General features: G+C 36.6%; 1 protein-coding gene and 1 long non-coding RNA gene across 8 annotated transcripts in view; one reads left to right on the top strand and one right to left on the bottom strand.

Annotated features, from left to right (window-relative positions):
* The window catches only part of LanB1 (laminin subunit beta-1), a 503,856-nt gene that overhangs the window by 178,741 nt on the left and 310,383 nt on the right, over positions 1 to 14,732 (top strand). For all 7 annotated transcript variants that reach the window (XM_090369708.1, XM_090369709.1, XM_090369712.1 and 4 more), the window contains one exon: positions 13,344 to 13,523. In XM_090369708.1, the coding sequence (XP_090225834.1) occupies positions 13,344 to 13,523 (180 nt within the window). The remainder of the gene's footprint in view (positions 1 to 13,343; positions 13,524 to 14,732) is intronic.
* The window catches only part of LOC150088911 (uncharacterized), a 230,943-nt gene that overhangs the window by 64,349 nt on the left and 151,862 nt on the right, over positions 1 to 14,732 (bottom strand). The gene's annotated exons all lie outside the window — the stretch shown is intronic.

Below are 14,732 nucleotides of genomic sequence, written 5' to 3'. Positions count from 1 at the left end.
AAATGGCGAGTTATTAAGTAATCATGTAACTTGCTGTTTTCTTTTTTCCGCACTGCAAGACATCTGCGCTGTATGTAAACATCTGATCTCAATGTGCTGTTATGCTGAAAAAGTGGTGATATTTTGTTTTTGATGTTGTGTTGTGTGGATCGTTTCTGTGCAAAAATTAAATTAGTTTTCATAAATAATCTCATCAGTACATGGCAGAAGACAAGCAAATCTTTGTCTGAAATTGGCAGGCACAGGAAGATCCACAGCGAAACACATTTGATTAAATGTTTATATAACAAAAAAAGCATGTTATAGCCAGATGAAACCAGGAAAGAGTAAATTTACCTGTTTATTACTTTCCATATTATTATTATTATTATTAGCCATATGGTGCAAGGAAGCCTGAGGCTTATGCTACACTAGTCAAAAAAAAATTTCTGAATTACCCTGAGAGAGAGAGAGAGAGAGAGAGAGAGAGAGAGAGAGAGAGAGAGAGACAGAGAGAGAGAGAGAGAGAGAGAGAGAGAGAGAGAGAGAGACAGAGAGAGAGAGAGAGAGAAGTTGAAGGGAATCACCAAGAAAGAGAAGAATGATGATATCCAGCTCAGGACCCTTAGTGTGCCAAGCCCATAATCACCAGATTGTGAGCCCCTGGAGTTGAATGGGATTCCCTGGGATATGCTAGAGGGAGAAAGAGAAAAGACAGAAAAAAGTTTTAATAAGCCTAAAAAATCAGAAGGAAAATGCTGCTGTTTGGCAGTTGTACATGGCAGTTGAAAGTGTCTGCAATTCTGCCCAGACACGATAGGAGGGAATATGTGATGAGAGCCTTGTCAATCAATTCGGCCCTGGAGGGAATGTGCAAGGCTCAAGGGGTAGAATTATTTTCAGCGTGGTCTGTGCTTGTTAACAGGAGAGACTGCTTCTACAGGGATGGGATACACTTAAATAGAAAGGGTGCAAGAATATTTGCTGATGCTATCGAGGTGGTATTAGGTGGGTCGGAAAACTGCTAGCTTGGAGAGATTCACAGACTAAAAGGTTAAAGGTAGCCGCAGGCAGAGGTGAAGGTAATTCTTGCACAACTTCTATTAGAATAAGTAGTGACCTGGAGCGAGGGGTGCTGGGGGTTTCAGGGACTGATGGCAGTCATCTTGAAACAGGTGGGTATATGGGATGTGCTAGGGTAACTAATAATAAGGATAGGTACATGTATACTTGCATGTATACCAATGTTAGAAGTATAGTAAATAAATTTGAAGTGTTGGTCAAGACATCAAAGGCGGAAATTGTTGGGATAGCAGAGACATGGTCTCACACAGATAAAAGGAATGCAGAACTGGAATTTGGGGACTACAATGTGTACAGAAAGGATAGGAAGGGAGGAGGCGTTACGCTGTTAATTAAGAAAAACATAAAATCAAAAGAATTGCATCCAGTTGATATAGATGAACAGTGCACTGTTGAGTAAGTTTGGCATGACATAAGCATTGCGAAAGCAAAAATAAGAATAGGAGTGTGTTATAGGCCTAATGACTCGAATGAGTACAATGAACAATTGTACAGAGAAATAGAGTGGGCAAGTAAATCATAATGTCTTATAATGGGGGATTTTAACTTCCCAGATATTGACTGGAACTTATGGGTTGGTCACTCACACACTAGTAAGACTTTTGTAGATTTATTGGATGATTGTTTTCTGCAGCAGCATGTTCGAGAGGCAACCAGAGAGGGTAATACTCTTGATCTGGTTATCAGCAGTGATCATTCGTGTATTAAGAATTTGCAGATAAAGGAACCACTAGGTGGCAGTGATCACAGTGTACTGATGTGGGATTTGCTTAAAGATATAATTACCATCAGGGGTAAAGGAAAGGGTTTAGCTTCCGTAAAGGTGAGTACAGTGGTCTCAGACAGTTTTTAAATTCTGTACAGTGGGATCAACTGACGATGTTACCAACAGCAAATTATAAGTGGGAAACATTCAAGGAATTAATAGTGGAAGCTACTAAAAGTTTCATACCTATTAAGAAATATTGTTCAAGGTTTTGGCCTAAATGGTTATCAAATGAACTAATGAGACTCGTGACAGAGAAGAAAAATGCATGGGATGCATATAAATTATCAAGCGACTCAGAAGCCTATGGCAGATATAAGCTAGTCTGTAATCAGGTCACAAAGGAGGTTAGGCAGGCGAAGGCAGATTACGAGACATCTTTGGCAAAAGATGCTAAGAAAAACAGCAAGGATTTCTTTACTTATATAAAGGCTAAAAGGAAGGGGATGAATCTGATTGGTCCACTTCATATCGATGGTTCGACTATTGATGATCCTGCTCAGATAGCAAACAAACTGAATGAGTATTTTGCATCTACATTCACACATGAGGAGTTATTAAGGTTTGAAAATGGCAGAAGGTTATCAAATTGTAGCAGGGTGCTTAATGATTTTGTAATAACTGAGAGCAAAGTGGAGGAGAAATTGTTGAAGTTAAACATAAGAAAGGCACCTGGGGTTGATGGGATCTATCCAGTTATATTAAAGGAGGCGGCAAAGCAACTAAGCAAACCTTTAGCCATAATTATGAGAGCATCCTTGGACTCAGGGGAGGTTCCCATGGACTGGAGATGTGCAAATGTATCCCCAATTCACAAAGGGGGATCAAATGGTGTCACGAGTAATTACAGACCAGTTAGTTTAACTTCTGTTCCGGGTAAAATAATGGAGTCGCTGGTTAAAGATGCATTGCAGGATCATCTAGACAAGACTGCAGCAATAATTCAGACACAGCATGGGTTTGTTAAGGGAAAGTCTTGTCTGACAAATTTGATAGGATATTATGATGTGGTTACAAAGGAACTGGATGCAAAAAACAATTTTGATATCATATATTTGGATTTCAGGAAAGCTTTTGACACTGTTGTGCATGGAAGACTATTGTACAAATTGGAGCAGAATGGTATTAAGGGTAAGTTGCTACAATGGATAAAAGGATGGTTGAGTGGGAGAAGACAGAGGGTGGTAATTAATGGGTGCTGCTCTTCATGGACTAAAATTATTAGTGGAGTCCCACAGGGTTCGGTGTTGGGTCCTCTGTTGTTTTGTATATTTATCAATGATGTTGATGAAGGTATATCAGGCTTAGTGTCGAAGTTTGCAGATGATACAAAGGTTGGCAGGGTTGTTAATGACAGTAATGGCAGTGTGCTACTGCAATAGGATCTAGATAATTTGGACAGATGGGCTAAGGAGTGGCAACTGAAGTTTAACCTTGACAAATGCAAAGTACTGCATATGGGTAGAAGTAACCCTAGAGAAATGTATCAGCTGTGTGATACTACACTTAAGGTGGTAGAAAATGAAAAAGACCTGGGAGTAATTGTGCAGTCAGATATGAAGTTTTCTGAGCAATGCAGACAGGCTGCCAGGGCAGGTCATGGGGTTTTGTCAATGATATATAGGAATTTTGCTAGTAGGGAAAAGGAGGTGATTGTCCCTCTGTATAAGGCAATGTTCAAGCCAAGCCTTGAGTACTGAGTACAGGTCAAGCAAATCTATATCCTTCCTCATTTTAGGAAGGATGTAGATTTGCTTGAGCGTGGTGAGGGGAATGAAGGGATCCTCTTACCAAGAGAGGCTTAAGTTCTGCAAATTGCAATAGCTGGAAACTAGGCACCTGCGTGGAGATATGATTGAGGTGTATAAGGCCTTGAATGAGTTGAGCATGCTGAATTCTGATGGGATTCTTCCATTTGTTCAGATTACGAACCTAAGGGGGCATAAATTCAAATTAAGAAAAGACAGATGTAGAATAGATGTGCTGAAATTTGCCTTTAACCAGCGGGTGGTTAATTGCTGGAACAAACTTCCATCTGTCGTGGAAGTTGATAGGTTAAATAAATTTCAGGAGGAACTGGACAGGCATTTGGAGGGAATGGTGTGATTTTTTTTTTTTTTTTTTTTTTAGCTGATACTGCATAAGCTCATACACTTGCTTTTTTGCATCACATGCCACTACTACTACCACATTCAAAGTTATCAAGCTGTACATTAAGCCAGCCAGTATGTGTAAATTTTTGTTTGACACACTTTATTTTGTTTATATGTTTATTTGTATGAAATGTATCTTAAATTTTGTTTCAGAGTCTGTGTTTTATTTGATAAATAAATTAAACAGAAATAAAATATACAGCTTTGCAGAGATTTGATCTCTAGACCTGTGTTGGTGAAAAATGTGGGAAACTCAAAATAATACTTTTGTATTATTTTGAGTTTCTATTATCTCTAACAGAAAGTGGGAAACACAAAAGCATAACCTGAAGGTAGTAACAGCAACACAAATGACAAATGGGAACAAAAGCACAGTTATAGTACAATAGCCATGTAGTAGTCTCTAGGGTTTCTTTTGGGATGTGCCTAGGGTTGGATGATTGCCAATGATCAGCGGGCTGCTAGTGTATTCCTGGCAGTCCTTTCAGAGTGAGTGTCTGAGTTGAGTGGAACTCTGGTCCATGTACTCTGTTGGTATGTTAAAGGGGAAGAATATGTATCATATCATTTGTGGTGGGGAGAGGGCTTCTTTAGGCTGTTCCTGCTGGGGTTTTTTTTGGGGGGGGGGAGGGGAATCTTGAATGAGTCTTCTTTCCTAAGTGAGGATGGGAGTGAAGAAAGATGGGTAATCTGAAAATCCATTGATTTCTTTTTTGAAGAGGTTAATTGGAGAAGGGGAAATTGGTAACCCTCCCTATGTTTTACTTGAATTGATTAAAATGATTGGATTGAATAAAATTTGTTTCATAAGTTCTCTGTCGCTTAACAAATTTGCTGTTGCCGCTGACATCATCAGAGTGTCTAAGTAATGTGCCATGCTGCTCATATGCAGTTATTCTTAATCCAATAGCCATCTTGCAGTACTTGACTTGAAAATATCTGTTATTCATTAATTGCTAATTAATGATTAAAATTGATTTTTTTCCCTACTAAGTATAGTCAAACTTTTATCTCAGATGTTTTGTAAGGGAAAAATTATTGTTTACTTGGAATTAAAAATGCAAAGAACCTGTTGGGTTCTGTGTGATTATTTACTGTTTTTCCTTTTGGCTTCAACATGCTGGTTTTACTTTCAGCATCTCAAAACAACACCTTGCTCAGACGTGTAGTTTGAAAATGGTATTTTGGCTGACATGTGGCAGAGGTGTCTGCTATAAAAATAGATCCTCTTTGTTTTATGTTTAATTATTGTATAGTATGAATCAGAGCTGTAATACTCAATATGTTCTACGTTGATAATAATATTAGTAAATTAATAAGAGGCATTTATCTCAATATAGTACGTAGAACACTTCCGTATGATACCCTCCAGAAATTAAAACGGAAAAAACGAAAAAATCGACAACTTACTTAGTGATTATATGTCTTCGCACATGCGCGAAGACATATAATCACTATTTAAGTTGCAGGTTTAGCCTGATTCGGTAATTTTCATTCCTGTGATCATGACGGTCGAAAAGCATTGTTAGCTTCAGGAAGGAAAATCGTTTTGAATATTTTCGTTAGATTCTTTTAATTGCGTTAATTTGAATTTTAATTGTTTTAAATTGATTTTGAATTGTGTTAAATTGATTATTTAATTATTTATATTTTACTTTAATGTACCAGTAAGTTGTTGATTTTTTCGTTTTTTCCGTTTTAATTTCTGGAGGGTATCATACGGAAGTGTTCTACGTACTATATTGAGATAAACTCCTCTTATTAATTTACTAAGTTTAATTATTGTACAAAATATGATTTTTATTTGATTATTATTATTAATATTATTGATGTGAAATGGTTTCTTGTTTTGATTAATATTAATTATGTTTATTTTTTTTATTTGTTAGAAATAACACATTAATATATGTTTAGACATGTTTTAAATTTTGTGCTCTTACAGTTCTCTGAACTGGAAAACAGAAATGACTGTTTTCATGTGTATATTTTTATGACTGTTACTTTGTGTTTTTTATTTTGAGCAGTATTAGTGAATTTATTTTTTAAAATATTGTATAAAAAAACAGCATTTTTTAAATACAGCACATGATGCTTATTGTGATCACTTAGGGAAACAGCAGCTTAATTGATACAATTGCAACTGTTCAGTGCTATTTATTGATGCAGAGTGGAAATTTTTACTTAAAAAAGTGGAAGTGGACAAAAAGGAAGCATAAAATATTTTGACTATCCACTATTTCTTCACGAAAGTTATCCGTGAAACTATTATAATGTTTCTGGAAATCGATACAAGTCATTAAAAATAAATAAAGAAAATATTTAAAATCAAGAATTGGAAAAGGTGTTAATGATCTGCTGTAAAACAGTCACATTGGTAGAAGTACAGATACAGTACTTTCTTTCATGGAATAACAACACAATACTGACAGCCATACAAACTTCATGAAGTGACAGCAGTAACTGGACATGCAACGTGTCAGAGTTCAAGAACAATCTGGATGTTACAGAATCACTTTTACTGCACATGCGTAAACTGCAGTAAGGCAAAAAAAGTGATAAGATAAGCAGAAGTGCTGATTACAATAAACATTACTTTTCTATGTGTTAGTTTACATCTGATTGGGAATTCATACAAGTGATAACATTACACGAACGATAACATTATCCGTGATCACAAAAAGTGGCTTCCACTTTAAAAATTTTTTTTTTTTAAATTTAAAAATGGCAATAAGTGCTGCAATCCATTAAGAAAAGAAGAAATAAGTGGAAGAAATATTTTGCTTGCCACTTATCAATGACAAGCAAAATAAATTTTGCTTGCCATTGATAAGTGGCAAGCAAAATTTAAAAACCAATTAACTAATAACTTTTTCCAAGAACAAATAAAGTTGGTCATCTCTCAGGTTTTGTGTGATTGTTTTTATAAGTGCCAGAACTGCCACTGGGTTAAGTGGTCAGTAAACAACTGCTGTAAAAGTAAGGCTCATGAAATTAACAACTATTCGATATTATACAATGATTGAACTCTGTGTTATTTGCAGGAAAGCTTCTTTTTTTGTTTTTTACTTTTTTTTTTTTTTTTTTTTTTTTTTTTTTTTGTCATCAATCACTTGCTGTAAAGATTTGGTACATAGTTTTGTTTATCCTTTGTATATGGAATATACTCTTGATAATTTGAATCCTAAAATTTTATCAAAGTTTATTACATGTACATAAACTCTAACCCCAGCACAAATGAATAATGATAAAACTATGCCACTAAGTTTTTGTAATACATGGTTGATGAAGGGAAATAAAAAGTGTTGCTGAAAATAGTACAGAGTTTAGTGAGTGTGTCAATATTGAATCGTTGTTAATTTCATGTGCCTATACTTTTACAGCATTGGCTTATTGACACCTTAAGAATGATGCATATATGCATTACAATGCTATCATGCCTATGTTAAAATATGTAACTGATAATAAGGAGATAATAATGTATTGGTAGTCTGCAAAGATGATCCTGAAACAGCCCACTGGGTAGTTAACATAGTACTGTAATTAAGAGGAACAGCAGTGCACCTTTGTAATATAGTTTAAAATTATACTGTATAGAATACATGTTCTGTACAGTGGACTTCACCTTCTTACACTAAGAATAAAATTAGAGTATTTGTTTATTAAAAAGTTGCTTAAAATTAGCCTGCAACTGTTTTAACTGTGACTGTTGGTGTCTCCTTAGTGCTTACAAGTTTGGGAATATTAAATTCCCTGCAACTTGTAACAAACCAATGGCAACAAAATGCATAACTGGAAATGAGGAGATAATGTTCAAATAAAAGTTCAGAGTTAATTTTAGTTCTTGATTAGGCTTTTGAAATTTACAGAAAATAAAGCACTTTTGCAATAGTATTTTCACACTTATAATGGTACTGGTGGTTATGGTACACTAAACTTATGCAGTTAAACATAACAGACATGTTGTACTCACAGTTAGGATTACTAACATATATCTTTTCAGCAACATATACCCAGTATCCTTTAACATGTCAATTAGCAAAAATGAGAATTACTGAAGTTAACAAAAGAAGTCTTTCAGTTATGCTGGTAAACTTTTTCCCCCCTCCCCCAAAATTCAGTGTTCTTCCAAATATGATGCTTGTCTGCAGAAAATAGAAAATTCTTCTTGTTCAAATTTGTGCTTTGCAAATATGCTAATCCCTTCTGTAAATAAATACTTGGTAATAAAATCTGTTATGAAACTTGCCAAAATCCTTTAAAATCCAGAAGAAAGGTCAAAAGTGCAACTTGACTAATTAAGTTGAACAATTTTCTGTTACTTTTCAAGCTATTATTACTTATTCAAACTTCTTTAAAACCTTTTTCTAAGCATAAAACATTTTCATTGGAGGTAGTCATTTCCACATTTTCAACTTCAGCAAACAATAAGAAGCTTTTCTGCATAATAATAAAACTTTGTAAAACAGCTGATTCTTTATTGCAACTCTAACAATAAGTCTGTTCTACTCCACAGGTTTCTCTTCTTTCTTTTTCTATTCTTATGCACATTCAACAAACAAAGGTTTGTTTTTTGTTTGTTATTTGGTTTTTAGGAGCATTAGCAGCTAAGGCCATATTGCTCCAGGGGGATATGCGGTGGTCATTCCCTGATCTTTCCGCATCCTCCGTATTTGGTGGGCACAGGCTCGAACCCCGGTCTAATCAAGAAGCGTGTGCTACGCACTGCTGCTCCTGCCCACCTGCCTACGGAGGCGCCCAACCACTAGGTACAGGTAGTGCTGACAAAATAATGGGCTGAGAGATGGCAACTGAAATTTAACATTGACAAATGCAAAGTGCTGCATATGGGTAGCAGTAACCCCAGAGTAACATACCAACTGTGCAGTACTATACTCAGGGTGGTGGAGAAGAAATGGGGGTAATTGTGCAGTCAGATATGAAGTTTTCTGAGCAGTGCAAATGGACTGCAAGAGTATGGAGTCATGTCAATGATATACAGGAATTTTGCTAGCAGGGATAAGGAGGTGATTATCTTTTTTTTTTCTTTTTTTTTTTTATGAGAGCCCCAAACACGAGAGGTATTAGAACCTATAGTACTTAGTACCGTGCTTGGGTTGGAGGTTGAGAAGACGAAAGAAGATATTTGTTGATATTGGACTTGAACTTCTGTAGATTGTAATTTTCAGGAAATACGTATGAAGGAAGGCTGTTCCAGAAAACGGCAGTTGAATGAATAAATGAGGAAGATGAAAAGTTGGTTCTGTGGGTTTGTAGTTGGACAGTAAATGGATGTTGGCTGGTGGCGGCACGTGTTCGGACTGTTTTGAAAGAGAGAGCGGGAATTATAGAAGCCAATTCAGAAGAACAGTGCCCATGGAAGTATCTGTAGAAGAGGCATGCAGCAGAAACAGTGCGTCTATGAGAAAGCGAGTGGAGAGACTCTGTTAGAGATGAATCATTAATTAACCTAACTGCCCTCTTCTGAATGGAATCAAGAAGCCTTAGAGAGGTTTTGGGGGCACCACCCCAGATGTGGGAACAATATTCCGTGGCAGGGCGGATTTGCGATTTATACAGAGTGAGCAGCTGTTTGGAAGAAAAGTAACGCCGAGAGCGAAAGAGAAAACCAAGTTTTTTAGATGCAGAGGAAGCAATATTTGTAATGGCTTGTGCCAAGAGAGATTAGAAGTCAGGGTAATACCCAAAAGAGATATATCATTTTGCCTAGAAATCGGAGTGTCACTAAAGATAAGCATAGGAGCAGAAGAATCCTTTTTGCGAGATATAAGACAAGATTGAGTTTTAGAAGGGTTGAAATCAACTAAGTTGTCTTTGCCCCACTGGAGAATTACCTGAAGATCGGCATTTAAGGAATTGGCAGCAGATTTTCGAGAACTGGAAGCTGATTGAACTGGACACGGTTTCTCAAAATGGAAAGTTGAATGCAATGTGCTATCATCGGCAAAACTATGGATAGGATTTCCAGTCAATGGAAGAAGGTCATTGATATACAAGAGGAAAAGAGTGGAGGAAAGAACTGAACTTTGGGGGACACCGGCATTGGTGGAGAAGTTAGAAGACAGAGAGCCATCTACCATCACCCTCAGTGAGCGATCAGAGAGAAAACTGGATAACCAATTACTAAAAACAGTTGACAAACCATAAGATGGAAGCTTGTTTAGAAGACCTTTATGCCAAACACGATCAAAAGCCTTTGAGATGTCAAGAGCAACTACTTGTGTTTCACCGAACCTTTCCATTGAATTAGTCCATAAATGGGTAACATAAGCCAGAATATCACCAGTGGATCGACACTGACGGAATCCATACTGGCGATCGTTGATCAGACGGAAGGTTTCTAGGTAGTTTAAGAGTTGGCGGTTAATTGATTTCTCCATTACTTTAGAAAGAGTAGAAGTAATTGCAGTGGGACGATAATTGGATGGGAGGGATTTGTCACCCTTTTTAGGAACTGGCTGGATATGAGCAAATTTCCAAGCAGAAGGAAAAACACCTTTGGAATAAGAAAGTGAAAAAAGGCGGCAAAGAATAGGAGTAAGTTCAGGAGCACAGGTTTTGAGAACAAGTGGAGAAATACCATCAGGACCTGGAGCTTTCTTAGCATCAAGATTCATCAAAATCCTTCTGATATCCTTTTGACGGAAGACCACAGGAGGCATTGAATGGAGCGTGTTAGGAATGGTGGGAGGTGTTTTACCAAGATCATTAATACATGAGCTCGAAGAAAAATTTGATGCTAGCAGGTCAGCTTTATCCTTGGCTGAAGTGACAACAGAACCATCTGGTTTGGACAGAGGTGGGAGCAGAGATGGGCAAAAGTTGCGGCCAATAGCTTTGGCAAGAGCCCAGAATGCGCGGCTACCATTAGGGCAAGAAGCAAGTTTTCTACTCTTAGCCTGTTCAAACTCTAGTTTGGACTGATTAATAACTGCTTTACAATTGTTGCGAGCTTTGGTGTAGGCAGAAAATGAAACTGAAGAATTAGAAACTCTCCTTGTATAAGGCAATGGTCATGCCACACCTTGAGTACTGCATGTAGGTGTTGAGGCCTCATTTTAGGAAAGATGTAGAGCTGCTGGAATGAGTATAGAGAGGGACAATGAGATTAGTGAGTGGAACAAAGGGTTGTGGTTACCAAGAGAGGCTTAAGTTCTACAAATTGCAGTCTGGAGACTAGGCACCTGCAAGATGATCTGATTGAGGTGTATAAGGCCTTGAATAGTTTGAGCAATCCTAATGCTGATGGGGTTCTTCCTCCTGCCCAGCTTCCACACCTGAGGAGGCATAAATTCAAATAGAGGAAAGACAGTTGTAGAATAGATATTCAGAAATTTGTCTTTAGCCAGCAGGTGGTTGATTGCTGGAACAAAATTTTCCATCTGTTATTGTGGAAGTTAACAGCTTAAATAAATTCAAGGCTGAACTAGACAAACTTTTGGTGTGAAAGATGAGTGAAATGGGAAGGGGGGTTTTTTTTTTGGCTGATGCTATATAAGTTTTATTTCTTGCATCATATGCCTCTACTAATGCTAAAAGGTAGCAGTAACGTGAAAACAGCAGGAAGCATGAGCACAAAGCAAAGTATGAAAAACTGTTATACTACTAATTATTTTAAGCGTAATGTTTATTACTGTTATAATTAACAGTAATAGAACTGTTAATTATAACAGTAATAACTGAATACATTATATAGAAATAACATAGTGAAAAAATTAAAGATATTGCATCAACAGGAGCTACAAGTAATACTTGATCTGTCGGCAGTCCTTCTTGTAGACAGCTCCAGGAAATATGAGTTGGTTCATAAAGAACAAGCATGGCTTCTACAATGATACACCACTGTGATATGTGCCAGCTGTATCAAATGTGCTAATTTCTGCTTTATGCTATTATATTTGGATAATTGGCATCAGTGGAATCTTTTTCATTTAATGCATGGAATGCTGTATCCCTTGATTTCATATTTTCATTTCTGGTATCTGTAATGTGCTCATTATGTTTTGTGATAGTTTTCTGTTTGATTTCTTGATGTATGATAACCAGTATTCTCCTCCGTTAGCAGTTATCCCTGAACCTGTGAAGCTGCCTCTGTGTCATCAGCAAAGGCCCTTGCATCTCTTCTGTTCAAGTAAATTTGCATATTTTTTTAAACAAATTGCTTCTAGTAGAATATGTCAAGATGAGAAAAATCTCACCCCATAAACCTTACCGAGGCTCACGTCACACTAATAAATAGTAGTTTTTATTTTTATTCTTACATTTGTGATGTGGACTTTTAGTTATGCTCCTGAATTTTACAGGAAGACTTTGGAATAATTGACATGTAAATGAAGTATTGTAACTTTCAACTATGGCATTGAACATAATGTTCTGATTTTGAATTAGAGACTTCCGTACTATATGAACTAGTGCGCTGTGACCAAATTTATGTACTAAAGCAGTTCCTACCAACTCTGTAGGTTATATTCTTGGGGAAATAATAATTGGACAGTTCCACAGTATAGCTACAAGCTGTACTGTGTCATTGTGCAATTATTTTTTCCCTACTTTTGTATACATATGGTTGAAATGCATACCAGTTAGTTCTGCCTCTACATTAAAACACAGGCACCTCCGTAGCCAGGTGGGCAGGAGCGGCAGTGCATAGCACACGTTTCATGATTAGACCGGGGTTCGAGCCCGTGACCCCCAAATACAGAGGATGCAGAAAGGTCAGGGAATGACTACTGCTTATCCCCGGAGCAATATGGCTTTAGTTGCTAATGCTCCTAAAAACCAAACAACAAACAAACAAACATTAAAACACCTAAATATGTCACATTTTGTTGGAATGATGAAGAAAAAGTAATGTTGGAAAAAAAAAAAAAAAAAAAAACAATCAGTTCCAGAAGTGGATTTGGATGGGCATAATTGATTCATATTTTATTAAAAAATAACAGGCAAAATGTATTAGATTCCAATCACCATCAATTTGTAGTAAAGAATTTATGCATTTTGAAGATGTTTATATTAAGCTTTGATTGTCATTTGTATCATTAGTTACAAATAATGGTCAAAGCTTAATATAAACATATTGTATAAATGTATTGTAGTTTGCTAAGTTGAATAACTGTTAGATGTTAATTCTCTAGACAAGTTTTATTGTAAAGGCAATAGCAAAATTGAACTAGAGTTTCTTTTAACTTTAAATTCATCAGAAAAATTTGGCCTTCAATTGTTATAGGGTATACTAAAATATTTTCTATAAAAAAATTAATGTAAAGTGGTAATTCATGCTATGCATTAAACTTCAATTGATATTTATAATTATCCAAAGATTTTGATGGTTTTCTCTCTTTCAGCTTGTGACTGTGATCCTCGTGGTTCTTTAGATGAAGGTATTTGTGATTCACGCACAGATCCAGTTTCTGGACTTGTAGCTGGACGATGCCATTGTAAAAGAAATGTTGAAGGCAGGCGCTGTGATAAGTGTAAAAATGGATTTTGGAATTTTCTCACAGAAAATCCTGATGGCTGTGAATGTAAGTTAAATATTTATAAAATTATATAAAATGTTTTCTAGAAATGCATAAAATTTGAGACCTGAAACTGCATGCATACTAAAGAAACTGGTGTGTTCACCTGGTTGTTGTTTTTAACACCATAATCCATGAATCACTTGTTTATCTGCAGTCAGTTGTGAATTACTCTGCATTGAATTTACGATGTTTTATGTATTTCATTGCATTTTAAAATGAGTAATTTTATTAAGCTGAATTTGCATCAGATTTTGTTTAAAATTAGGGAAAAGTCAACAGGAATTCAAGAAATGTTAAAAACAAATTTTGGAGAAGATGCTATGTTTGCAAATGTTTGCAAAGTTTAAAGAGGGTTGATTGTCTGTCAAAGATCATCCTCTCTGGCTGCGCTTCACCTTAAAAAACCAATGATTCATTTGCTCATGTTTGTGATATGATTAGGACTGATTGACATTTAACTATCCACAAAGTTGCTAGTAAAATTGCTGTTTCTTATGGGACAGGGTATGTCTGCCAGGGGCAAAGGTTTATGACATTGTAAAGCCTATATCTTTTAAGGGCATAAAGGGTGATATTGTTGTACACATTGGCAATAATGACATTAAGAGTAGGAGATCTGCAGATTTACTTAACAAGTACAGGTCAATGTTGCAAAAAAGTTGCGAGTTAGGGTTAAATTTGAAAGTGTCTGCAATTCTGCCCAGACACAATAGGAGGGAGGGAGGGGAGTACATGATGAGAGCCCTGTCAATCAATTCGGCCCTGGAAGAAATGTGCAAGGCTCGAGGGGTAGAATTATTTTCAGCCTGGTCTGTGCTTGTTAACAGGAGAGACTGCCTCTACAGGGATGGGATACACTTAAATAGAAAGGGTGCAAGAATATTTGCTGATGCTATCAAGGCAGTGTTAGGTGGGACAGAAAACTGCTAGCTTGGGGGAATTCACAGACTAAAAGGTTAAAAGTAGCCGCAGGCAGAGGTGTAGGTGATCCTTGCACTACTTCTATTAGAATAAGCAGCGGCCTGGAGCGAGGGGTGTTGGGGGTTTCAGGGACTGATGGCAGTCATTGTGAAACAGGTGGGTGTATGGGATGTGTTAGCGTAACTAATAATAAGAATAGGTACATGTATACTTGCATGTATACCAATGCTAGAAGTATAGTAAATAAATTTGAAGTGTTGGTGAAGACATCAATGGCAGATATTGTTGGGA

Source organism: Mastigoproctus giganteus, chromosome 3, assembly GCF_048544385.1.
Source record: "Mastigoproctus giganteus isolate SK-2022 chromosome 3, ASM4854438v1, whole genome shotgun sequence".
Taxonomy (NCBI): domain Eukaryota; kingdom Metazoa; phylum Arthropoda; class Arachnida; order Uropygi; family Thelyphonidae; genus Mastigoproctus; species Mastigoproctus giganteus.
The sequence above is the reverse complement of the archived record's forward strand: the minus strand, read 5'-3'. Positions and strand labels throughout refer to the sequence as shown.